Raw genomic sequence first — 24752 nt, 5'->3', positions numbered from 1 at the left:
TATCCTCCATCCGTTTCCTGCCTCACTTGAACACATCATTAGAGTCTAAAGCTGAAACTTTACTTTGTGTTTCAACCGTCTCATCAGATGTCGAGCCTCTGCAGCTGCTGCTGCCAGGAGGGAAGCCATGATGGCCGCCGCCATGTGAGCACAGGAAAAGGCTTCAGTTTGCACCGTCATCCCTCATCAACCCCGGTCGACTCCGGTCAGCTCGGCACAGAAAGACAAAAGAAGGAGAAGAGTGCTTCCTCCTCCATCAAATGTGAGGGAAGCTCTGAGTGTAGGTCGTGATTAGTTGTGAATGAAACGCAGCCGTGTGATTGGTGGAGAGAGCCGGAGGTCAGGCGTTCTGCCAGTGGCTCATACAAGGCTGCTGATTGCTTTTCATCCACTGATTACAGTAATTTAGACGTGCAGAGGGCCAAAGGGGCCTGCGACGGCCAGACTGCTGCTGCTGGGTCTGAGTGGGGGGGGCTGCAGTTTGGATGTTTGGGGAGATTTTAGAGTCAGAAATAAGTGAACAAGGCTGGACAAAGAACAAAACATATATAATGATAACCCCAAAACAAGAAGGAACTTGTGGTTTCTGTGCTCTGATTTAAGTATTCAGGCCAAATACATTAGCTGTATGAGTGTACATTAGAAGTCTTGCTAGCTCTGGCATGTTACAAGCAGAAACATCTGTTCTTTTATTAATAGAAGTTAAAAAAAGGCTCAAAAGTTTTTTTTTTTTTTCAAATTTAACCTCGTTTTATTTGGAAATCTAACCCTCAAAATTATGTTAATATCAAAAAAATAATTTTTCAGGTGGTAATAATCGTTTAGTGATTAAAACCTCATTTTGGATCCTAACACTTTCATCACTACATCATCATTTCTCTATTTTGTGACAGAGTAAAACAATGAATGCTAAATAAAACTCCAGTTTTCGTACCTTTTGTCTCCCAAGCAGCCCTTTGGACACGCTGAGACCTTGAATAATCAAAGTTGATGAGGCAGTTAGTTGCGAATGGTTTTTCCAGAAGCCGTGGTGATGATTAATCAAGGAGGCGAGCAGCCGCGGCCTCTTCACCCGCACACATTACAAGGTTAATCTCTCTATTGATTACAGCTGGAGAATAAAACCAATACCTCGCTGCACATTTTCTCTGCTTTCACATATGTTTCTGCTTCTTTCACCAGAATGATGAACGATGCTTCTGTTGATACCATCTTCCCACCACACCCACTGCACCATACTGAAGAAATAAATGAAATAAATCATGTTAAGGACAACATTAGATTCACATTTATTGACAAAAAGAAGCATGTTTTTCAAAAGTTTTTCTTTCTACAGCAGAAACTGGGGTGTTTTCACAGGATATTAAAAACAACGACTGGTGTAAAGGGCATAAATATACATTCTGATGTCTGCTTAGTGGCGTCTAAAATCTTCACAATAACAGTGAGACGTTTAAGAAGACAACAAGAGATCCATAACCACACTTAGATCACAACAGGAAGCAGCTCTCCTGTGAAAAGTCTTCTGGGTAGTTTTTTCAGATAACACTGCTTCAGAGATGTCTACCCCACAGGAAGCTGTTTCTCACACACACACTCACACACATTCACATATGTACAAAAAAGAAAAACACAAAACAAGTGTATGAGGGTGTGAGCTCATGCCCTGTTGTCCATATGTGTGTGTGTCATGTGTGTTGAGACAATAACATGTCCATGTGCTCTGCTCCTCGGGGTGTTTTGACTCGCCCTCTGGGATTCTGCTCCAGAGGTGACCTACTTCTCCTGATTGTCAGCAGAAGGCGGTTCCATCAGCTCGCTTTGTGCCGAGGCACTGAACTGTGCCCGGAACCCTGGGACAGGCCGATTGGACCGGTGTAATGAAGCTCATCACACACATGCATGCACTCACACACACACACTACTGCCGCCATCAGGTCCAGGGCAGCAGAATTTATAACAGCCATTTATTATCTCTCCTTTATGAAGGAAATGTGATTCCTCGGCGTGTTTCTGATGCACATTACGCTCCATCATTGGAAAGGTGACACAGATGGAGTGCGGGGTGTTGATGGATGTCGGTGCTGAGCCTGGCTGTCATTACTCCGTCTATTGAGAGGAGAGCTCCACGCAAAATGGCCGCGGAGCCCCAACATGGCTCCTACTGCGGCACGAGGTGCTAACACATTCATTTGCAGCTTGTGTGTGTTTGTAAAACTGAGCAGCAACACAACAACATAGTCCATCCATCTCCTCCTTCACATCAGAGTATAACAAAAAAATATTTACATTTCTATCTGACTATACTGCTTAGAAAAAAACTCAACAAGATCCAGCTAAACGACTTATCTGAAAAATATGTATAAGAACACTGCAGATTCCCACGCTGAGCATGGGCAACTGAACACAACACACTGTAACACCAAAATGCAGCATGTCTACTTTGTCCTACAGTCTGTCTAAGCCTACACAACACTCGTCAATCACAGAAGCAACAGTGGCATTACATTCGTATAAATAACAACAACCCCCCCAGAAAAAGTCACTTCAGCACTTTGGGCTCCTTCTGCGGTTTTAAAAACGAGGACTGAAGACCAGCTTCACAGTGAGTCCTCAAAAACTCCCTTTAGAGGTGCAGCGACTGTCCCCGAGGTGGTGACAGCGGAGGAAAGAGACACGTGGAGCACCGTTCATTCAGGTCAGGGGTCCTTTGGAAGTCTGTGGATTTTTTTTTTTTTTATAAGGCCCAAGAGATCATAGGGTTTCACAGATAAGAGAGGATATCAGCTCATCTGGGTGTTGTTCCCTCTTTGAATGGCACAGGAGGAGAAAAGAGCAGAAATCTTTGTTTCTGTGAGAGCAGCTGAAGGTTCAACAGGGAGACCAGGGAGCAAGGAGAGCAAATACGGAGGAGCAATAAGTTAGTGATCGAGCTTTGTCCCACCTCATTCACAGGTCAGATAATTTAAATTCTTTTGTTTTCATCTCTAACTACCTTATCTTTCAATGAAAGTACCATACAAGAGTTTTCTGTCCATATCCTGAGCTGCATGCAGATCTTGGTGACTTTACAGCTTTCATCTGCTTTTCTGCAAACGGGTAAGGATGAGGGGGATTGAAACACCTGATTTCACCAGGTTTCTCTACTCCTTTTTAAAAATAAAGTATGGATATAGTTGCCAAGAAAAGTGGAAGCAAAGCAGCTGTTTGAGTGGACGGATCTTTGCACAGAGGGGTGTGTTTTTATATTTACAAGGATTCCCTCAGCACATAAACTGAAAGTGATGCATGGTCACATTCTTCAGACACGTTTCAGATTATTACTGCTGCATGTGAAGAAAAATTATAGTTTTTCTGTGCAGTTACTAGAATACCCTATGGATATTTAAGATTCTTTTATTCTGAAGGGACACAAAAGTGTCCAGATTGTAAAGTTAGAAGACTAAGCAAAGGCAGCTATAAGAACAAAAAGCAGTAAGAAATGTCAGATGCTTTAGCCCTGTTTGCTCGATCATGATGACTGAATTTTAAACCTCTGGGCAAATGTGAAATGTTCTCCTTTACAGGATCAGAGTCCAGTTTAGCTCAGAATCTGGGCAGAAATCACCTGTTTCATGGTCCCTGTCTTCAGAATGAACATGAAACATGTTATCAGGCTGGCCTGAGAATGGGGGGGAGGGACTCAGCTCTCTGTAGCCAGAGGTGCTCTGCATCCCCATCTGCTCATCCTGGTCAGAGATGAAGAAAAAAATAAATAAATAAGTGAATCAAAGCGCCCAGCCGTTCACTCTCGCCTCTTTTCTGTGCAGCAGGTTCTCTGTCAGAAGTAATGAGTCACGTCAGCAGCTTTTTTGCTCGCAGCCCTGCGGTACTGCAGGAGAGGAATGATGGAGAGAAGAGAGGAAAAGAGGAGAGAGGAAAAGAGATAGAGGGAGAAAGGTGGAGGGCAGTGTGTGTGTTCATGTGACAGTTTTTCTGCTCCTGGCAGATTCTCCATCTATCTGTTTCTGTTTCCTCCATCTGTCTCCTGCTCGCTTGTTGCTCCGAGGAAGAAAAGGTCCAGAACAGAGGTCTGCATGGATTCCATCTTTATTTAGGTTCTGCTTTTGTCCCTCTTCAACTAAGTTTGTCCCCCATCAGGCCATCTGTCCTTCACAGCCCTCTGCTGGCGTTGGGTTTCAGCTTGATGACCCATTCGCCGCCTTGGTTACTGTTGTACAAATCCAGAAGGTGTGTGTCAGGGTCCAGGCAGTGCTCACCTGCAGAAGACACAAAGAGAATCACTACACGCCTGCAGTGTTGATTCTCTGACTTCATTTTAAAGTTTGATTTGGTGTTTTGGTCAGGCAGCAGTTTAGGATTATTCATATCCTCAAACATCTCATTGATTTACAGATTACATTTATTCAACTTTTGACGAAGGCTGCGTAAATAAACATTACAAGTTCTTTTCACCTGAATCCTGCTCTGGTATCGACACATCATAAATCAGCGCTCTCAGGTAGGACTGTTTAGATTCTCAGGTTTCAGGATCAAACCGACAGAACAAGTTTATCTTAAAGTGTTCTTTCTGTCAGCCCTCCTGTCAGAGCACAGATATGTGTGTAATAAGCATTCATCTGCTCTGATAACCTCAGATGCACAGCTCCTGTCTCTTTGGCGTTTGCACAGATCATTACATAAGGCCATGTTCCCTCATCAGCCCAATGAGCAGAAAGTCATGCAAATGTCAGCGCAGAGCAAACGGTGCAACCTCTCACACTTACCGATGTTCCCTCCAACTTCATACAGAGCGCAGTCTGGATACGCCACTGAGCCGTTTCTGAGGAGGGAGATGAAACAGTCAAGAATCAAACTGCAGAAAGTCTTGTTAACTTTAAATATCCAGTTAAAGATCAAAAGCTGCTTATATATTTAAATGATTACGATCATCTGATAAAAAGTGGAATCCTGACATATAGTCACGTCATCTCATCCAGTATCATACCTTCGTATCTTGCCCTTCCCGTTCTCAGGGCTGCGGAGGCACTGGCGGTGAAACTGAGCGAGCAGATCTGATGTTCGAGAGTTGATGTTGAGCTGGAACTCCATGGTGCCGCTCACTTGATCCCCGACCTGGATTTTAACTGTACGGCACGGCTGCAGATAAAAAAAAAAAGGAAATGAATGTTACTTAAAATATAGAAAATATTGAGAATTTAGATTTCTTTTGGCCACAATCATAAGAAAGGAGTTATCAAATTGATCCTTTTTTGTTACCAGATTTGTTTTTTCACAGATAAATATTTTATTTGTTCCAAAGATAATATTAACCAAATGCTGTGATCTGTTCTGAAAGTATTTCTGTGCCAGTTTTGAAATCTCACCTCAGATGTGTTCTTATCGGGTTTCTCCCGGCTGTCTGTGTGGATCTTCCTCAGCAGGTTCTTGATGCGGCGGTCGTAGAACTGGTGACGCCTGTTATTGTTCTCATTCAGCTTACGCACCTGGTTCATGAGGAAGTTAGGGATCTAGAGAGGAGAATGATGTTCATGAATTTATGATCATCTGATGCAAAATATTAAGATTACGATTTATTTGATTCTTTTACTTGTGGTGGTTAATTTAAAGCATTAAAACTGAAAAGAAGAGCAATCTGTAACAACATTTAGCTCTAACTGCTATATTAAAAACAGAAAAATGAGGATTAGCTTGATTTAATTTACAACATCCTTTAACTACCGTGCATCAGACAAAGATTTCATATATATTTTATAAACTTTGCTGTGTAAAATTGTATATACTGTATTTTCAGTTTCTAGTTGGCAGCAGGTAAATGATTCACTTTCAGAGTGGTTTAGTTTCAATAATATATCCATGGGCCTCTCACTGGGAGTGCTCTTACCGTCCACAGCAGGTCCTGGTAGCGAATCAGCAGCCTCATCACATCAGCTGCCTTTTCTGCATGTCCTTTCTCTGCTCCCTCTGTCAGCCTGCTGGGCACGGCCTTGTGGAGGAAGAGGTTTGGCGCCATGATGGTCGCCACGGCCCACAGGTTCATCCTGTTCCTTTTCTCCCTGGAGACCACCTTACTGAGGAACTCCAGGAGAGCCTACAGGGCACACAGACAGATGAAATCAAAAATCTGACCATTTTTTTTCAACACATATTTTATTTAAAGTAGCCTGTAAGTTTAACATTTATAGAAGTTGAAACATGGTCTCATTTTGAACTGAATGTGAAAATGTAGAGAGGGCACTTCTACAGAGGCATAAAAGAGAGTGAAGTGGATATCACGGTGACTAAATCATCTGTAACACCTCGACCGAGAGGAGCGTTAATGCACAGTAAGTTTCAGCTGCCTCCACTGGAGTCAAAGTAATTAGTTCAGGTGGGTTTTATGCTCCTGGATGCTATAAGTGGAGCTGACTGCACGCTAGTGTCAGTGAAAATGACTCATGGTTAATGCCTGTGGTTATATAACGTTACAGAGCGCTTATAAAGTGGATTAAAGCAGAACAGTGGAGCAGTACAAAGAGTGATACAGTACATATGCATAACATGTAGATGTACATTTAGATGAGAAACTAAAGGAACATAAAGTGAAAAAACAGTCGATTCTAAGCTGCTTTTCGACCAAATTTTGGTTTTACATTGTTTTTTTCTGGAAATCAATGACTGAAAGTCGTTCCACTGCAGAAATTAGGGATGAGCATTTCAAGTAAAACAACATTTGACTGATTATTCCTATAGTCTCTGACCTGCTCACGGACAGAAGGACATAAGACTTCATTTGTTGACTGTGCAAAGCTGTTGTAGGCTAATTAGATGTAATATACCTAAGGGTTTTTAAGTCTAGTTTTGCATCAAAAAGTTTGCACCCCTCTTTACCTTTTGTTTCTCCAAGAACTCACCAGTCACACAAACTATCAAGCGTTTAATTTTTTTTAAATAATCTGAATAATTGAAGATCACAACTCATCTCTTGTAGAAATATTTGAAGGTGATGTGCAGATGAAAGAAAATACACCGGGCTATGAACTAACTTTGGAAAAGAAATTTAAATAAAAAAATTATATATATATATATATATATATATATATATATATATATACATATATATATATATATAATTTTCTGAATTTAGATATTAAGAGTCCCTCTGCTCATCTTTTATCTATCTGTCTACAGGAACAGAGAGTAGATGTAATGATCTATAATCATGTGCAATTTAAAAAAAAAGAAACTGAAACTTAAGTATCAATCTCATCACCCAAGTATTGATCAATACTGATCACAACATCAATATATCAATAATTTATATTGATTGGTACACCGCTTCTCATAACAATAATGAATGAATCAAAGAGCTGCACACTGAAAGGCGAAGAGCTGCATGTGGCTCGAGAGCCGCAGGTTGGTCACCCCTGATATAGAACTCAACAATGTTTTTTTCTGTATCTCTTTTCATATATGGTTACATATTTTTGTACATATACATAAATACAAATTTTCAATATTTGTATTCAAAATGATGTGGAGTAAAAGTACAAACATGCACACACGCATACACACACACACAAACAAAAGCTACCCTAGCCTAGCTCTTAAAATCTGTTCCAACTGTAAGTGTCATGCTTGATTTAATGTCTTAAAGTGTACGATGTATACCCTGTGTGTTGTATTGTGGATAAGTGTGTAAGCATTTTCTCCCAGTCTGTACCTTAAGTGTGTTCCTGTTGGGCTCAGGCAGCAGCAGGACGAGGAGGTTCAACATGTGGAGCTTCTGCTTCAGGTCGGTAATGTCTACAGAATGAGAGAGAGACAGGATTTAACAAATACACACACACACACACACACACACACACACACACACACACACACACACACACACACACACACACACACACACACACACACACACACACACACACACACACACACACACACACACACATATACACACACACACACACACACACACACACACACACATATACACATACACTCTTCATTTCCTCTGGGTTTGACCAAGAATAATTGCACGGCCAAAGATTAATGACATTGTGACAGGTGGCCAGTAGATTTGTTAGCTTATGTCTCTGTGGTAAAACATCATTCATCACTTTGCACTGACTCTCTTTCCTCACTGAACGTCAGCGAGCCATCCATCACATTTCTTTAATATCACTCCAGACTTTTATTCAATCACACTAAACTTAAACAGTGGATGTTTTTCTTCACTTTGTTCACTTGTTTGTGTCAGTGGGCAAACTCCTCTAAAAGGCTATCAACTTGTTCATCTTCATATAAAAAAGATAAGCATCACACAGCGCTTTCATCAGCGTAAGAGCAAGCGAACAGGAACTATTGTGTGTGTGTGTCTTCTTGAAAAAATAAATATGTGGCTTGCTAAATATGGAGACAGAAACAAAATGCCCTCACGTCAACACCCCGCCCTTCTGGTTTTGATGTAGGTGTGTGATTTATTACCGGTGGTGGCGTTATGTAACTTTGGAGAAGATGTATAATTAGTGTTTGATTTGAATCTGAAAGGTCTTTTATCAAAACAGGAGACAAAACAGCTTCTTCCACATGCCTGGAATACAATGTGTCTGCATGCAACACTGCAATGTTTTTCACACTGTTTCATTACTTACACACATCAGCATTAAGCTCCATCAGATCTGTGCAGCTTCTGCGATCTTAGTTTGAAATCTGAAAGGCTAAAACCCTCACTGACCTCTGACAGCGCTGAAGGTGTTGAGGTACTCGGCGGTGAGCAGAGGAGCCGGCAGCTCCCTGATGAACTTCTTGAGCAGAGCGGCGGCGTCGTTTGGGTTCACCTCGTCCCAGCTGACCTTCCCTGAGTAGAAGTTGGTCTCAAAGTTTTGCTGCAGCAGCTGCAGATAGAAAAACAAAGAGCGGTTGAAAAAACTGTGCAACAACATATGAACTGTGTTCATTTCAGAATCATCCTTACATCATGTGTGTCCTAACACAGAAACTATTATTACTGTATGTCTCGTCAGTCCTGACAGAAGACTCTGAATGATTCCTTTCATAACTGGAGATGTTTACACTGTGGTGTCGCATGTTTCAGTGACAGTTATAGGATTAATAAAGTGAAGGTATGAGGGGACGTTTCTTACTTAATAAGCTGACAGGTCTCTTTGTAAAACTCACAAGTACCAATTGCACTGTTCACTCAGCTGTGACAATGTTACCACATAAGTATGAGCTCACTACATAGCAGCTCAGCTATGTTATCAGTTTCTGTTTGTGCCTTCAGCATATAAGAACGCAAGTGATGATGTCTTGTTTTACTCGTTTTTATTTCACAATGCTGCTTTAAAACTTTAGCCAAATGTTTCTTTAGGAAAAAAATACAGTGTTGTAGATTTTTGATAAGTTTGTCGACTCTCAGGGTTTTGTTTAATCAATCTAATATGTGAAGTCTAAAGTGCACAGTATAGTAAATTTTGAGGTGTCTGACTGCATTTTGCTGGTTCAGTGGTGTACAGTCTGGGTGGTGAGTGAGGTTCAGGTCCCAAAGAGGGTGTGGATTTAGTCTCTTTCCTATTCGAGAGTGTTTTTTGGGCAAAACATGACTCGAATGGATCAATGAGTCCACGCTCACTTCCTTTAAGAACTATTGCATGACATAATACAACACTGAAACACCAGGCTCAACCGGTACATTAAGTTCTCTCTTTTCACTGCACTTCAACACACAGAAAACACACATGGGCTTTTCAACTCAACAGGCATGCACATTTATTCAGGAGTGACAGCGGCGTTGCTTCATACAGTGTTTTATAGTCAGGACGTGCTGACAGTATTGGACAGAGTCTTTGACAAATGAATTTCTGTAAACTTGGGAATCTATTTGTGCTGTTGGATGTTAGTTCAGTCTCGGTTACGGTTTGTTTGAAGACCAAGAGTAGTAATATGATGTAAGTAGACCAGGTTTTGTTGGTTTAAAGAAGCTTACTGCTTGCACCTGATCATGACCCCTTAAAGAAAAAATGACGAAAGTTCACTTTCTGTTTGCACAACATGAGCACAGAGCGTAATTAAAAAAAAAGGCCCTCATGATTTCTTCTTTATTTTGTGTATCTCAAATAAAGGAGCAGTTATGAAGAAATTTTCTGCTAAATGAAGAAAAAGAAAATATGCTAAGTTCACTCAAAAGAGCTTGTAGAGCTCTAAAAAAAAAACCCCACAATATACAAAAACAACACATTACAACTTCAAAGTAAAATGTTAAATCTAATTCTTAATCTTTTCTAAAAACTCTCTCTTTTAAAAAGTCTTTTAAAACTGTAAAAATCTTGTTTTTAGTTTCCTTCTTGGTTGTTCTGCATTTCAGTATCCATTTTAAACATTTTTATCTTTATCTTTTTTATTCTTTTTTTTTTGCTGTTTGTGAACCACTTTGTAATCAAACTTAGAAAACAATTGGATAATAAAAATAAATAAATAAATAAATTAATTAATTAATATAATAATAATAATAATAATAATAATAATAATAATAATAATAATAATAATAATAATAATAATAATAATAATAATGGAGAAATATTATCTAAACAAAAAAAACATTTGTTTTTATTTGTCAAAACCCTTATCACAAATGTACTTATCATGCACAGTAGTAACCAGTCTGTACTCCACGCCAAGTGCTAAATGGCGCCCTCTTCTGTCTGGTTTGATTTCACAGATGACCATCTTGTGGGTGTGCTGAATACCTTTCAAGATCATATACTGTTTGGGTTATTTACAGTTTGCTTAAACATACATTTTTTTCTGACGAGAGCTTGTTTTTCTAAATGCCAGCTGTAGTTAAACTTAATGAGTCAGTTTGATTTTCTTGACCGCTGCAAAGTACTCCTGACATTTAACAGCGTCAATCATTTGGCTGCTCTTTGGAAGTAAAACTAACATTTTAAATAGTCTGTCTTTCAAAGTGGATAACTGAAAAGAAGTAAGACAAAGACAAAGAGTATAATGGAATAATTTGGGTCAGTGTTTGACAGAAATATGTGTCCATCCATGTGTGTACCTTTATTCTGGACTGAGATCCTGGAACCCGCAGGATCCCCTCCGAATCGACTCCTTTCTTCTCCAAAAACGACAACAACTGCAGAGAAAGAGGGAGGGAGGGAGGGAGACATCAGCAGAGAGTTAGGCCCCAGCAGATAAGGATCTCTCGCTCACCTCTGCTGGTTATTCTTAGTAACTGCTGCTACGTGCAGGGTGTGGTCAGAGCATTTCACATTCAGACGACAAGGAGAGTGGTTCATACGTGCTCTATCTTAAGACTATATTTATACCGACCAAGGAATGGTCAAAGAATTAACAGATGTGGTCAAACTGTAACCGTCTATCATATTAATGTGTGTTTAGATGAGAAAGAGATGCGTGTGCTAGAGTCATAAATCACAGATGCATTTTGGATCTTACCGCTTGAAGGAAGAGTGGGATGGAGGTGTGGGGCTTCACTTTCTGATCGTTCTCCATCAGTGTGGCCAGCGGCACCCCAAAAAGTGAGCTCTCTGTGGAAAAGACCAGAGTGTCATTCAAGTGTCCTCTGTCTTACATTCACATTTGGATGGAGTGGAGTGGAATAAGGGAGAGGTTTCTTTTGTGTGTGTGCCTACAAGCACAACAAAATAGGTTGCTTCTAAACCACAGAGTCACTGCCTGAGGGATTTTCAGTGCTATTAAGTATAGAGAGACAAGCGCACTGTAAAATAATTAGTCAGGCTGCAGGAGTATATTTAGATTTTAATCATGTTCAGCTTGTAATCCCTCATGTATGGGAACACCTCGTGGGATGAAATAGAAAAACGCCTGTTTGATATTCCAGCTGAAGGAATTCCAAAGCGTACATCAAGTGTCATCTTCAGATTTGACTGGCAGAGAAGAGAAAAGCTAACCTCAGCTCTCAGGTCACATATTATTATATCTAAAGGAACATTCTGTGTACAGATGAGTATTTCCTCTTGTGTTTCCTTTATGTGATGTTTCTGCCGTACCTGCGATTTTCCTCTTGCCGGTTTTGTGCCTTTTGACCTCCAGCTCCAAGAGGTCGCACAGTGCCGTCATGTCGATGAGAGCCAGCTGACGCACTTTCTTCATGTCCGTGTGGGAGAGATCCTGAATGCGAGTCACTCCTAGACGGCACTTGGGACAGATGACCCGCTGAGAAGGAGAGAAAAACGAGAAGAGGGGGGATTTGGTGTTGAGAGTTTGGAAGTGGACAGAGGTGAAGAGGTAAAGAGAGAGGATGGGATGAAGAATCGAGAGAAGAAACCGGTCCTAGTGTCAGCCTTTCACATCACTCTGATTGTAATCTTACACCTTGATTTCAGTCTTTTCCAAGGAAACAAAATGATCATGCTTGAATTTTTTCTGCTGAGGAACTTGATGTGCCTGTTAACACAACAACTCAGTTGTTTTAAGCTTATTTCCTTGTTCGGTTCAACCCTGTTATACAACAACAAATGAACTAATTAAAAGGTTTAAAGGAGCATTTCTCTGGATACGTTTTAAGTTTGATCTTTTAAACAGCTGTAGATCAATGAGACTGTATGTATGACTTATTAACTTTACAAGGAAGGGAAGTAATCTTCAGACACTAAGAGTACTCCAAGATTCCTCATGTGTCCCAAAACTGGATTATTATTATTTTTTTTCTGTTACAGATTACTGATGTGCTTCCACAAAAACCAAAATGCGAAACACACAGAAACACTTTTTTAATGCTATTATCCAATTATCTTCCCATCAGGTAAATCAATAGTGTAAACACCTCTTTTCAAATAATAAAATGACCTGTAGCCAGTTAAAATCTTACCGGCAGAGTGCCATCCTCTTTCCTGCGAAGGATTTTGTTCTGAGGCAGTTTGGCCTGTTTGAGGAAGATGACGGCCTGCTCGCAGTAAGCCACATCTGTGATGAAGAACTCTTCTTTGGGGGCACCTCGCTGATGATCTGGTGTTACAGCTAACAAGGAAACACACATTAAATCTATGAGCTGACTGTTGAAAGTTGACTGCAAAAAGATCACGTAGAAACAAGAGGAAGAAAAGTTGTTTTCCTCTTGTAACACTCCCTTTGTCACATTTGAAACTTTTTCGCCAAAAAAAGAAGAAATAATCTGTAAACATTGTCAAAAGTATTCATTTCAGTCTCATCTGTTCACAGATATTAGAAGTATCCACTGCAATGAAGTTACTCTCCCTGTGTTGTCTAAAAATGCCAGGATACAGGATGTTTTATTTCTTCAACATCACCTGCTGCATCGAGAACATTTGCAAACTTCGTGAGACTACTTTTAATTCAATTGAACCCAAATTAATTGGGATTTGGCAGGGGATCTCTGCACGAAGAAGACATGAACTTTCTCCACTGACAGAATGTAAATACAACATGTTATCTCAGGATTAATGTGAACCAATTTAGAGATAGCTAACTAGGCTCTGACCTGATCCTGACACACAATCCCTCATCAGGATGTCACAAATCTGCAGCTCACCTGGTCCCTTCAGGTTTGAGTGTATTTACAGATCTGTGTAATGCAGTTAATAGGTAGTTAAACCACAATGGAAATCTTGTTCTGACTCATTACGGTCTCAGAGCAACTGCAGCTGTTGGTTTTAACCATTCAAAGCGCTGTATACTCGCTCTTCTCTTTCTTTGTGATGAAACAGCTCGATGTAGCTCTTACCTGACTGCGGTGTTTTGGTAACTGAAGCCATGCTGTCTTGGGGTAGATCTTCACTTTGCTGTGAGTCTGGCAGGAGGTTCTGGAGACAGAGAGGGAGCATTCATAAAGTGTTACAACATTTCCTGTGAGAAGCATCTTTGGCATCTTCATCACCACAGGGAATAGACGTAATGTTCTTTTTTATTATTCACTGATGAGATAATGGTGGATACAGAGTGTTTCCTTTGATAAGAAATGATAAGGATCAGAGAAACACTGACTATGCGCCCCTCTCAGGGCTGCTCAGACTGACAGTGAGGACAAAGCGTGGCCTTTCCATGTGATTTGCCTTTTTTATTGAAGGCTTGCATCGAACAAGACAGCACAAGACACATACACAATAGAAAGTCCCTCACTGAGGCCAGGCAGTCAAAGAGGAAATGCTCGTGTTATATTTCAGAGTATGCTGACACTGACAGGCTCAGATGAATTTTGAAATGTCAGCTACAAGTGAAGGGCTGTGTTTCAAGGAATGCTGAGTCAATGGAAAATCCATAGTTCACAGTATCATAAATATTCATTCATTTCATTCACTTTGACTAGCCTACATTTCTGAGTTTTGGTGACACTTTTTCCAGAGCAGCAGAGATTTGGACACTTCTCCTGACCTGAGTGATGGGGGAGTTAAACACGTCTCGGACGTCCCGCGGTGGTGGTTTGTTCCTTTTTCGTAGGGACAGCGTGTAGGATTCCAGTCGGCGTTGGACGGCCTCGGCCTGTGTCCGGGTCAGAGTAGACAGGAGGACTGCTTTTTCTACATCATCACCGTCCTCTTTGATGAGGTCTGACAAACCAGCATCAGCCAGCCACTGCTCCTCCTGTTCCCCTTCTGAGACAAACAGAAACACAGAGTGAAACACGGCCCAACAACAGGAGGAGATGTAAACAGAACAGACTACGTTGCACCAGGAATGTGTCCATAAATTGATAGTTTTGCAAAAATAGCTTCTCAGTTTGTTGTAACAACTTAATTAGAAGAAAACTCTCCTAGGAAGCCTCTGTGGGATGGACCAACCACCAACATCTGAATCAAAAAGGAGGTTACTATTGTTTCTTTTTCACATTTCGTTTTATTCTGTATAATAAATACCTTTACACTAGTTTCATAACAGAAATTAAGTGATGGGATAAGTAGTGTGGGAGAGTCACTGGGTTGTGTTACATCACTAAATGCATTAGGGGTGGGAGAAAAAAATCAAAAATCAATATATCAGGATTTTTGGTTTGACAATATCAAAATCATGATTATTTGTCAAAAAAATGTTTTCGAATTCAAATTCTTCATCTCAGTTTTTGTTTATAAACTACATTGAAATAAAGCTACCAGACCTATTTCATCAGTTTCACCGACTGACCACGTCTTTCACCCAATATTTTTTTTGCAACATAAGTTTAATGTAACAGTAGTTTAAATGACAGTCTTGACACACTTTATGCATTCAAGTTAAGAGGATGCATGAAACACTGCATCTGACTTTCATCATTTCAAACACAATAAAATAGAAATGATGTTTTCAAATGAATAGTTGAATGAATAAAATGTAGAATGTTGCAGTATATCACAATATTGTGATATTGTGATTTTATGGTATCGTGACCCAAGGATCATGATGCGTACCCTGAGGTTCTTGCCAATACTCACCCCTACTCTTTATCAGAGGAATCTTTAAAAATGAGGCATTCTTTTAACAAAATACTAGCAGTGGGAGAAAAAAAAAAAAAATCGATGCCTCGGGATTCAAAACTGATACCAAAATCTTTTTTTTCCCCCGAATTCAAATTCTCTATTTCAGTTTTTGTTTATCAACCAGATTGGAAAAAAATGCAGACAGTGAAATGTTTCTCGGTGAGTCACGTGATATGCATTTTATGGGAAAATATGGTTCCTAATGTAATTTGTAGACATTATTGTCACCATTTGATTTTTTCACATGATGTGGTGTTAAAAAAAAAAACAAGCTTAAAATCACAAAAACTGTAAAAATATCAAGAATCGCAATTTAAATCGAATTAGCACCCCAAAAATTGTTATAAAATTGAATCGCAAGAACAGCATATTGTCCCGGCCCTATTGGTTACCTTCAGTAATCTAGAAAAGTGGCTCAAGCTGTGAAGGAACATGGGGATCCATGTGCTGGATGAGCTAGGATGACAAGACTCCACAGACAACACAACTTGGACAACTGATTTGAATCCACTCAGTGTTCTTTTGTTAAAACTCATCTTTTAAAAACTGTATGAACTTTAACCACACTTGGGCTGGCCTCTCTGCTAAACACCACTGCCCTGCTTGTACCTGAACTCTGGAGCACAGGTGAGCTCAACCCCCTCTGGATTTCTCCTTCTTGAAACCAGTCCTTAGTCATATTCTGTCCTTGTGTTTCCACACTGTATATGTTAGGGTTAGCTTCCTGGGTTTATGCTTTCCCTTAGACCTTATCTAACCTGTAACACTGTGGAATAATAAACTATCAAAGCTTATTGATTTCACAGAGCAAACAGACACAGCGACTGACTCCTGGGGGTTTAGTCATTGTGGAGAAAATCATTTCAAACAATGTTTGTCCGCTGATCAGCAAATCAAAGGAATTTATTAACACAGTGTGATCACAGAGCAGTCATTAAGTCAGCTTTCATGAATGGCTATTTGGCTTGTAAAGCGCTCTCTGGAACAAAGTGTTTGATAGTGTTGTCATGGAAATAAGCACTACTTTGCTGCATCAGAGACGCCTGAAATGCCGCCATAGAAAATGTATGATTTCGAGGAGGATTTGAGCCGCAGTTGAGCCAAACAGTGATGGTTAAATCTACCAGATTTACTCATATAGTGTCTCCTTCTTTATCCAACGGTACAGATTGTGTAGATTTTACCTTCTGACTGTCTGGAGTCTCTCCTGGTGCAGTCGAGGTCTGTGTAGCCACTCCCCTGTCTAATGGTCTCCACCTCACTCCAGAACGAGTCCAGGCAGAGTTTGTCGGGGTGCTGCTCCTGATCCTGCGAGGATGCCGTGTGCGTGGTGTGTGTCTCTTCAGCAGCTGCCTGGTCCTGCGGGTTGGCCCAGGGCTCCACGCTCATCTCGGTGGGGCTGGGATTTCTGGTGCAGACATACACACACGTAAAGAAATCACAGGCATGCATGCAAACGGACTGGCAGAAACACAAAGACACATACAAACACGGTAGGAGCGGTGAGGACGGAGGCGATGCGGGAGGGGGGGGTATGGATCAGCCGGGAGAGCCCAGAGAAGGAGAGACAAAAGGAGTGGGATGGAGGGAGGGCTGGAGTGAGGAGAGCGATGGCGAGAGCGGACACAAAGGGGGGTCTCTATTGTTCTTGCAGAAAGTGTCCAGGAAGAAAGTACCCTCCAAATCCACTAGATGTCACTCTTAGGAAGGGGGATGTGCTTCAAGAGGGGCTACACCCCTCTCCAGAATATGAGATAAATAAATATAACCTACTAAGAATGGGAGCCTTAACCTGCAGTGAACAATCCCAGATAAAGAAATCATTAATCATCTCACATTCCCTTCAGGACTCCAGCAAAAAAAAAAAAAATGCAGTCATCTCTTCCAATAAAGACCTCAACAAGAGAGGAAAATGTTCCCTGACAACAATGGGATACACTCAGCAGCAAACACACACACACACATATGTACCCTCTGGCACCAGAATGTGACCCTGTGATCACAGAGACAGGAAGTGGTCAGCTGACTCACTGCGTCGGTGTGTGGTTCAGTTACATTTTTTTTCAGTCAGCAAATCTGCAGAGGCATACCGAACCATACTTGGAATGCCAGCTGTCTCATCGGCAGGCACAGCACGACATTGACGTGATTGTTGCTCGATGTATCAGAGTTTAAAATAGCTTTCATATTTTCAGCTGTGGTGAGGTGATGTGAAAAAAAAAAAAAAAAAACAGGCTCATGAGCTGAGATCTTCCAGATCAATGCTTTGGTGAGCAAAACCAGCTTTAATGCGTCTTAGAGGGGGTGTGAGTTTCAGGAGAAACTTTATTCAGTGAAGGTCTTTGTTCTTCAAATTAAGCAGAAAACAAATCACTTTAAAGAATTAGTTCTCTTTCATCCTATTAACCAAACAGACATTTATAAATTAGAGACTACCGTGTTACTCTTGTTACTTAACATTGCCTCAATCAACATGCAAATTCACTATGACTGTCCCCTACGGCGATACTACAAATCTGGATGCACAAAAAGTCTCTGCATATATCATAAATGCCAAGTGTTAAGTAAGAGGGTCTTATTTATGCTTCATCGCACTCCTAACCCGTACAAGCACATTCCGACGTACATACATAGTAGTACGTAATGTAATGAAACGCCAGCATGAAATATGGTTTGACAGCCAACATTTCAAAACATGTCAAAAAGTTATTTAACTCATTAAGACTTTGAACGCAGAGGTACTGCATTTGAATTTGTAAAGATACTGAAACTTCTGAGCGTATCAGGTAAAGACAAGAGCGGGTGGATCTGTCAGTTCTTTGTCTCATTGATAAATTTTGTGTTTCACCCACAATAGGGCTAAAAAGTTTTGGAAAATAATCTAATTGCACTTTTTTTTAACATGCAATTAAGCAACCAATCTTTTTGATTGTTTAGCTACTGCATTATCCACTATACACAAGCAATAAATCATTCTATAGTATGATTTTCATGACAAAGGAAACTGTCATCATACAAACAATTCTTTCCTGTAGGCCAGGCCATCATTTATAGTGAAATAAGATGAATTGATGCATGAATTGACATGAATAACATATCTTTATTTAACTATTACAACCATGGTAGAATATTTTCTGATTGATTTAACTTCAAGCCTTGTATACATTTGATATTTTTGCCAGAAAAAACAGCATATTGACTTTGCTGGTTTTAAGGAAGAATGAGTACAAGTTACTATATTCCCTTCAGGTCTACATGCATGAAACTTTTTCAATTTTATTTTACTTAATTGCAGCCTTTGGGATTTGAAATTTGCACTCTCTTATGCAGCGATGTTGGTTTTAAATCAATTAATTATTCAGCCCTAATCTACAAAAAGTTGGATTATAGTGGTAGAAACTGCTTGGTCAATGGGATGATCGGTCTTTAAAAATTCTGGTTGTGTCAAACTTGCAAACTTTAATCAATTACATTTTTGCGTTGAATCCAAAAGAGAAGAAAGCAGGCATCCTATGCAGCTCAGAAGCTCAGATTCATGGATAAAACATATGTAGTCTACATCTAAAGTAGAAAAGAAAAATATGGTTCCAATTATCTGAGAATTGAACACTGTCTCAAGATTGTTGTTCTTATACGACACCCATCTCACTGTAAACCTTATATACAGCTGTCCAAAGCCACAACATGTGCCCACCATCTGCCAACCTCAAGGATGAAATACACTAAACCAGAGAGATCAGAGGTCTGCAGGCAGCTGCCTCACAGTGGGGAACCTACAGCTCACATCAGCTCCAATGACAACCACAGAGGCTCAGATTTAGATTTGTAAGCATAAATAAACTTTCTGACCATCTAATCTACACATACAGAACTCTCTACTCTATGATGTAGCATTCCCCTGTCAGGTTATTTTACCCCGCACCACCAGCGCAACTTCACCTTGTACACATGATACTTTCCAGAAACTTGTATGAACATGATCCTGACCCAGCTCCAGCTCCTTCTCACACACATACCTGGCTACTTTCTTTTGGGAAGTCTTCACACGCTTGTTCCTCGCCGGGGTTCTGGTTGGACGGAGCCTGAAACGATTCAACCTGGTGTTTGGAAACTGCATGTTGGACTCCATCCAGCTCACCATTACCTCCTCTCTGCCTCCCATATCCCCCAGTGTAAAAGTAATCCAGGAATTAAAGTCCAGCACAAAACCCGAGCTTTATCCAGTCCTGGTGGTTGGTCACCATGTGAGTGCGATGCAAATCTGTCCACTGCTCTAGTTTCTCTGCGCGGTGACAGGAAATGGTGTTGTAAGACGATGTGGCGTGTTTGTGAGCTGAGTGGAGCTGGAATGCAGGAGGGAGTGACGGCTTTCTGAACATCAACACATCATTCACACCTGTCCCCTCCCGCCACTCAGTGAGGTGACGACACGCCCTACCTGCATGCCTGATAGCGATCTACTTCCTCTTTGTTTCAAACAGGAATGTTCACATGATACTATACATGAGAAAAACGAAATAAAACTACTCTGGTATCAAAACAATGACAGTCCCTGTTCAAGCTGAGAGGTCATGAGTGAAGCCTTTGGCCCCCACGAGAGAACGCTCACTGCTACCCATCATGCGACCTCGGGCCCTTCAGTGGCCTCGTTTCTTAGCATGAACTCATTGATCAAGGATTCTTTGTTACAAAGATGAGACTATTTCCATGCTGGCCCCGTGTTAGTCCAGGTTTAACTTAATCAAACAGATCAAAGGAGGAAGATGTTTGTGACAGGAAATCCTAAACCAAACCAAACAAATCATATTTGCAGAGTGATTGATAAATCAAACCATACCTTATATGCAGAAAGACTGCAACTTATTGCAACATTCATTCGCCCAATACTAGAATGCTGGTTCAACTTCATACCTGAGCATCTCACATAAATATCTGTAAGAATGATTTATGCGTACGTGCTGCAGGAGAAAGTGCAACAGGTCCGTCCACATTGCCTGTGGGCCCCTCACCCACTCAATCCACCTCATCATCACTTTATCATTCTCTCTTGTCATGGTGATGGCAGGCTACACATCAGCTGAGGATGTAAACACACACTAAAGACACCTTTTTGAAGCTTTTAGGTACGGTAATTCAAGTGAAACCAGGTGACTATTTCAAACATTTCTCCTTAAAAACTTCCACTTTAAAAGTAGGCCAACACCTGGCCCTGCGTTCTCCTGTGTTGTTGTTTTATTGACACATGAATTATTTCCACTCCCTCATCCAAACCTCTAATAATTCAGATCATAATCCCTACATTAACTTCAAACTAACAGTAATCCTTCACTATTGTTTTCCTCAGAGGGTAGATTACAAAAAAGAATGACTTTGAAAAGGTTTCCCCGGGTTTCCTTGTTTAGCCTTAAGTCCAGAGAGGAAAAGCACTATTGTCTTGTTTTGAAACGTGCTAATAATACTCTTCCTCTTGCCAGAAAGTAATACAGCTCAGCCACAAAACAATACACACGCTCCAAATAGGAATGAAAGCAAGCAAGCTGCAAAGGTCAAGGTGTTTGATTTTTCTTTTAAATAGAGCGCACATTAAAACAAATCATCATCAGGAAACCAGCCAGAAGAAAAGGCAGCGTGGAAAACTTAAGTCTCAGGTTTGCACTGTGGGAAATAACACAAAGTAACCCTGACCAACAATTATGGTGAAGGTCTACAGTAATCTACTTGAAAAAGCGGCGCAGTGTTTAATCCTCGTGGCTGAATGCCATTGCAAGCTTCTTAGCTTGCAGAGAATGCAACAGGTTTTCTACAAGAAAGTTTCTTCAACTTACTGTAAATCCAGCCAAACAAGAGAGAGATAGGAAGGTGCACTGATCAATAAAACAAGACAACTCACTGGAAAAAAGCTGCACAAAACCAAGAATGGAACAGAGAAGAAACTTTAGGACCAAATCTAAGTTTAGCTTCACCACAGTGGAGATTTTGAATCCATACATGAGCTTCAAGACCCCAACAGAGCCAACAGCAGCAGCAGAGGCCTAATCTTACCTGGCCTTGGCCCGCGCAATGATCCTGCTTGAAAGCAGCAGCAGGGCCGCTGTCCTACTTCTCCCCCAAGGCATCCTGCTGTTGTTCCCCCCAAACTGCTGCAAGCAGTAGGAAACAGCAGCTGCCTGCCCCCAGCAAGCTGCTTCCTTGTGATCTCTCCAGTGCCCAAACACATCAGAACAGAGACGGTCTCACTGTGAGGGTATAGGCGCGTCACTACGCCGCATCCTGGAGCAGGAAAGGAGGTCTGCATGAGGAGGGGGGCCGAGGAAGGAGAGGAGCTGAGTGGATGAACAGCTGACCGGGGCTGAGACACAGACAGGGGGGGAAGAGGCTGTCTGAGCGGCGGGGTGGATTGTCAAGGTTGGAACTGGGTGCTGAATGGACGAAGGAGAGGATACAACAGCTGCATGCCCCACTGGCTGGATGGCCTGACTGACTGTAGGGATGAAGTTACACTGTGGCTTTCTCATATCCACCACTGGGGGACAAAGAAAAGTGGAAAAAATCCTCTGTGTTAGTGGAAACATGCTTACTAACACAGGGATCTGTAACATCTGGTATTAGTCTTTACGGTTCACCATAAAAAACTGAAGGTGGCTGCCACCTCCTTACAGGTCGAATACACATGGCAAACAGATCTTAACTTGGGCCTATTCATTTTCTTAAAAAGTAGCAGCTCTGAAGTCCACAAGTCAGATAGTGCACAGAGGTTACAGGGTGCTGTGCAGAGCTAAGACTGATGTTTTGTTTATTGTGACGTCCTAATCTGCTTCAAAGTGAAATTTCAGGGAGATTTACTAAATTTGTCCCACCAGGAACAAGCCTTAAGAGCTCAGTACTCAGGATTGGACTTTGCTCAGTGGGCTTACAAGTACAACAGATCTATGCATTGTTTACTGGCACTAAACCAGTCAACGCAGCACCATGAAGGAAAGTGGCCTTTATCATCATGACTTGTCATTGACAGCGTGATTTTAGACTGAATGGTACCTCAAGTAGCTACTTTTAGTTATGGAAGACACAGTGTATCATATTTTGTAGGGCTGGGACAATAAGGTATTCTCTTGATTCAAACTTATCCTGATTTTTGGGGTGCCAATCCAATTTAAATTGCGATTCTACAATATTTCTGATTTTTGCGATTTTTAGTTTGCTTTTTTAACACCAGACCATGTGAAAGAGTTAAATGATGATGATGATAATGTCTACAGTCTATATAAGGAGCCATATTTTCCCATAAAATCCACATCACGTGAGTCAGAGAGCAACATTTCACCCTCTGCTGGAGAAAAGTGGCATTTTTTTCTATCTGGATTACAAACAAAAACTGAAATAAAGAATTTGAATTTGAGGGGGAAAAAAAAGATTTTGCTATCAGTTTTGAATCCCGAGATATCGATTTTTGATTTTTTTTCTCCCTCTCTCTTTTTTTTAAAGGTTTCTCCAATAAAGAGTAGGGGTGAGTATTGGCAAGAACCTCAGGGTACGCATCACGATACTTGGGTCACTACACCATAATATCACAAAATCACATTATTGTGATACACTGCGACATTCTACATTTTACTCATTCAACTATTTAATTGAAAACAACTTTTCTCTTTAATAATGTTTGAAATGATGAAAGTCAGATGCAGTGTTTCATGCATCCTCATAACTTGAATGCATAAAGTGTGTCAAGTTTTTCACTTAAACTACTGTTACATCAAACTATTGTATCAAAAAATTATTGGGTGAAAGATGTGGTCAGTCGGTGAAACTGATGAAACTGATAAATGTCAGTTGGTGTGACCAGTGCTAGTCATAAAAATCTAACATTGCACAAAACATGACTATGATCATTATTTTATCAGTCAACTACTCTGTAGAAATTAAACTTAACATGATTTTGAACCAATTAGGGATGGGTACCAATTTAGGCACTTTTTAGATACCGACCAAATTATGTCAAAAGTACCAGGTACTGATTCATGTAAAGTCAAAAGGTACCATGTTTAGGTACCTAAACCCATCCTTGTGACTGTGAGGGAGTGGAAGAGTGGGCAATTTTCCATGCTGGACATGAACACAGCATTGCAAGGTTATAAATTGAAGAATAATTTTGACATATTGAAAAAAAAATATATTTTATTATTTAAAAAATTGATATTTCTTTTACAACATAAGCACAAAAAAGTACCAAAAATTGGTACCGTTGAGTACTGGTACCAATTGCCAGGTACCGGGCATAGGTATTGTATCGTTTCAAATGTGAAAGGTACCCATCCCTTGAACTAACTGACCCAAGAACAGAGAGAAAATGATGTTTTTGACATCAAAACCCACATCATAGAGTTTGGGAAAAAGATATTTTGAATATACTTTGAGATTAAATTTCTATAAGTTTATAGGCAACATATGGTGGAGTAGCTCTTCAGCGCCATCTATGGCTGTGGAGGTGTGTAATACGTATTGTAGTTCCAACTCACCTAAAATATGATTTTTTATTTGAAAAAAAATATATCAATATCAACTTAAGAGTTGAAATATGGATACTTTAGTGCAGGTCAAAGTATCACGATATATTGCTGTATCTGTATTTTGTCACACCACTAATGAAGAGGCCTTGATGATGGGACCCCAGCCATTGAGAAATACCATGTATTTCTAAATGTGCTGACCTATCAAAGCCTCTGAGCCCGTTTATATTATTTCAAACACAAATGAAAGTCTCCTTTGTGCCCATCATACTGATTCTCACCAGCTTCTCTGTGACTTTTTCTGCCCAAAATTGTCTCTCTATAAGAGAACCAAAAGGATAGTCAATCCCAGCCTTGGAGTTAAACAGAAAGAATTAACATTTTCATTTGGCATGGCTGAAATTAAAATTAGGCTGCTCTCTGTTGCTCTTTGAAAGGAATCTGATGGGATTACTGCAGTCTCTGCTCCATGCCACTGATGTCTCAGCTCTTTGGCAGCCTGCCCAGTCACCCCGTCCACCCAGTTTTTCTCTAACCAGATCAACACAGATTAGGAAGACCACAAGGATCCCCCCTCTGGGATTTCACCTTCCTTGCCAGCTCTGTCTCACTACTCTTGAAATAACCTCCCCTCCCTCTTCTCTGTGGGGAAAAACTGTTGTATGAATACATCTCTGAAATCTTTTGAATGTTGTATCTTGATTCCTTCTGCTCCCTAACTTTCAGCCTCTTTCTCTGAGTAAACAACATCCTTCCTTGCCCAGTCCTCTCATACAGCATTTCTTTCATTTCGATCAAATCATTC

At 40.6% G+C, this 24752-nt stretch overlaps 1 protein-coding gene across 4 annotated transcripts in view; it reads right to left on the bottom strand.

Moving 5' to 3' along the window:
• Positions 1-1273: 1273 nt before the first annotated feature.
• arhgap40 (Rho GTPase activating protein 40) overlaps positions 1274-24752 on the bottom strand; it is a 28113-nt gene continuing 4634 nt past the window's right edge. For 2 of the 4 annotated variants that reach the window (XM_074677875.1, XM_074677883.1), the window contains 14 exons: positions 16628-16851; positions 14365-14585; positions 13718-13796; positions 12845-12993; positions 12024-12189; positions 11449-11540; positions 11048-11125; positions 8723-8882; positions 7703-7785; positions 5885-6091; positions 5367-5510; positions 4988-5139; positions 4767-4822; positions 1274-4259 (listed from right to left, as the gene is read on the bottom strand). In XM_074677875.1, coding sequence (XP_074533976.1) covers positions 4153-4259; positions 4767-4822; positions 4988-5139; positions 5367-5510; positions 5885-6091; positions 7703-7785; positions 8723-8882; positions 11048-11125; positions 11449-11540; positions 12024-12189; positions 12845-12993; positions 13718-13796; positions 14365-14585; positions 16628-16832 — 1899 coding nt within the window. In that variant the 5' untranslated portion in view covers positions 16833-16851 and the 3' untranslated portion in view covers positions 1274-4152. Of the gene's footprint in view, positions 4260-4766; positions 4823-4987; positions 5140-5366; positions 5511-5884; positions 6092-7702; positions 7786-8722; positions 8883-11047; positions 11126-11448; positions 11541-12023; positions 12190-12844; positions 12994-13717; positions 13797-14364; positions 14586-16627; positions 16852-16929; positions 17302-21485; positions 21638-24752 lie in introns of those variants that run through there. The other 2 variants (XM_074677868.1, XM_074677890.1) reach the window with 2 other exon arrangements.

The sequence above is a fragment of the Halichoeres trimaculatus genome, unplaced genomic scaffold (assembly GCF_033239565.1).
Source record: "Halichoeres trimaculatus isolate MK-OKI-2021-1 unplaced genomic scaffold, fHalTri1.1 fHalTri1_scaffold_1, whole genome shotgun sequence".
Lineage (NCBI taxonomy): Eukaryota > Metazoa > Chordata > Actinopteri > Labriformes > Labridae > Halichoeres > Halichoeres trimaculatus.
This window is presented reverse-complemented; position numbering and strand designations above follow the sequence as displayed.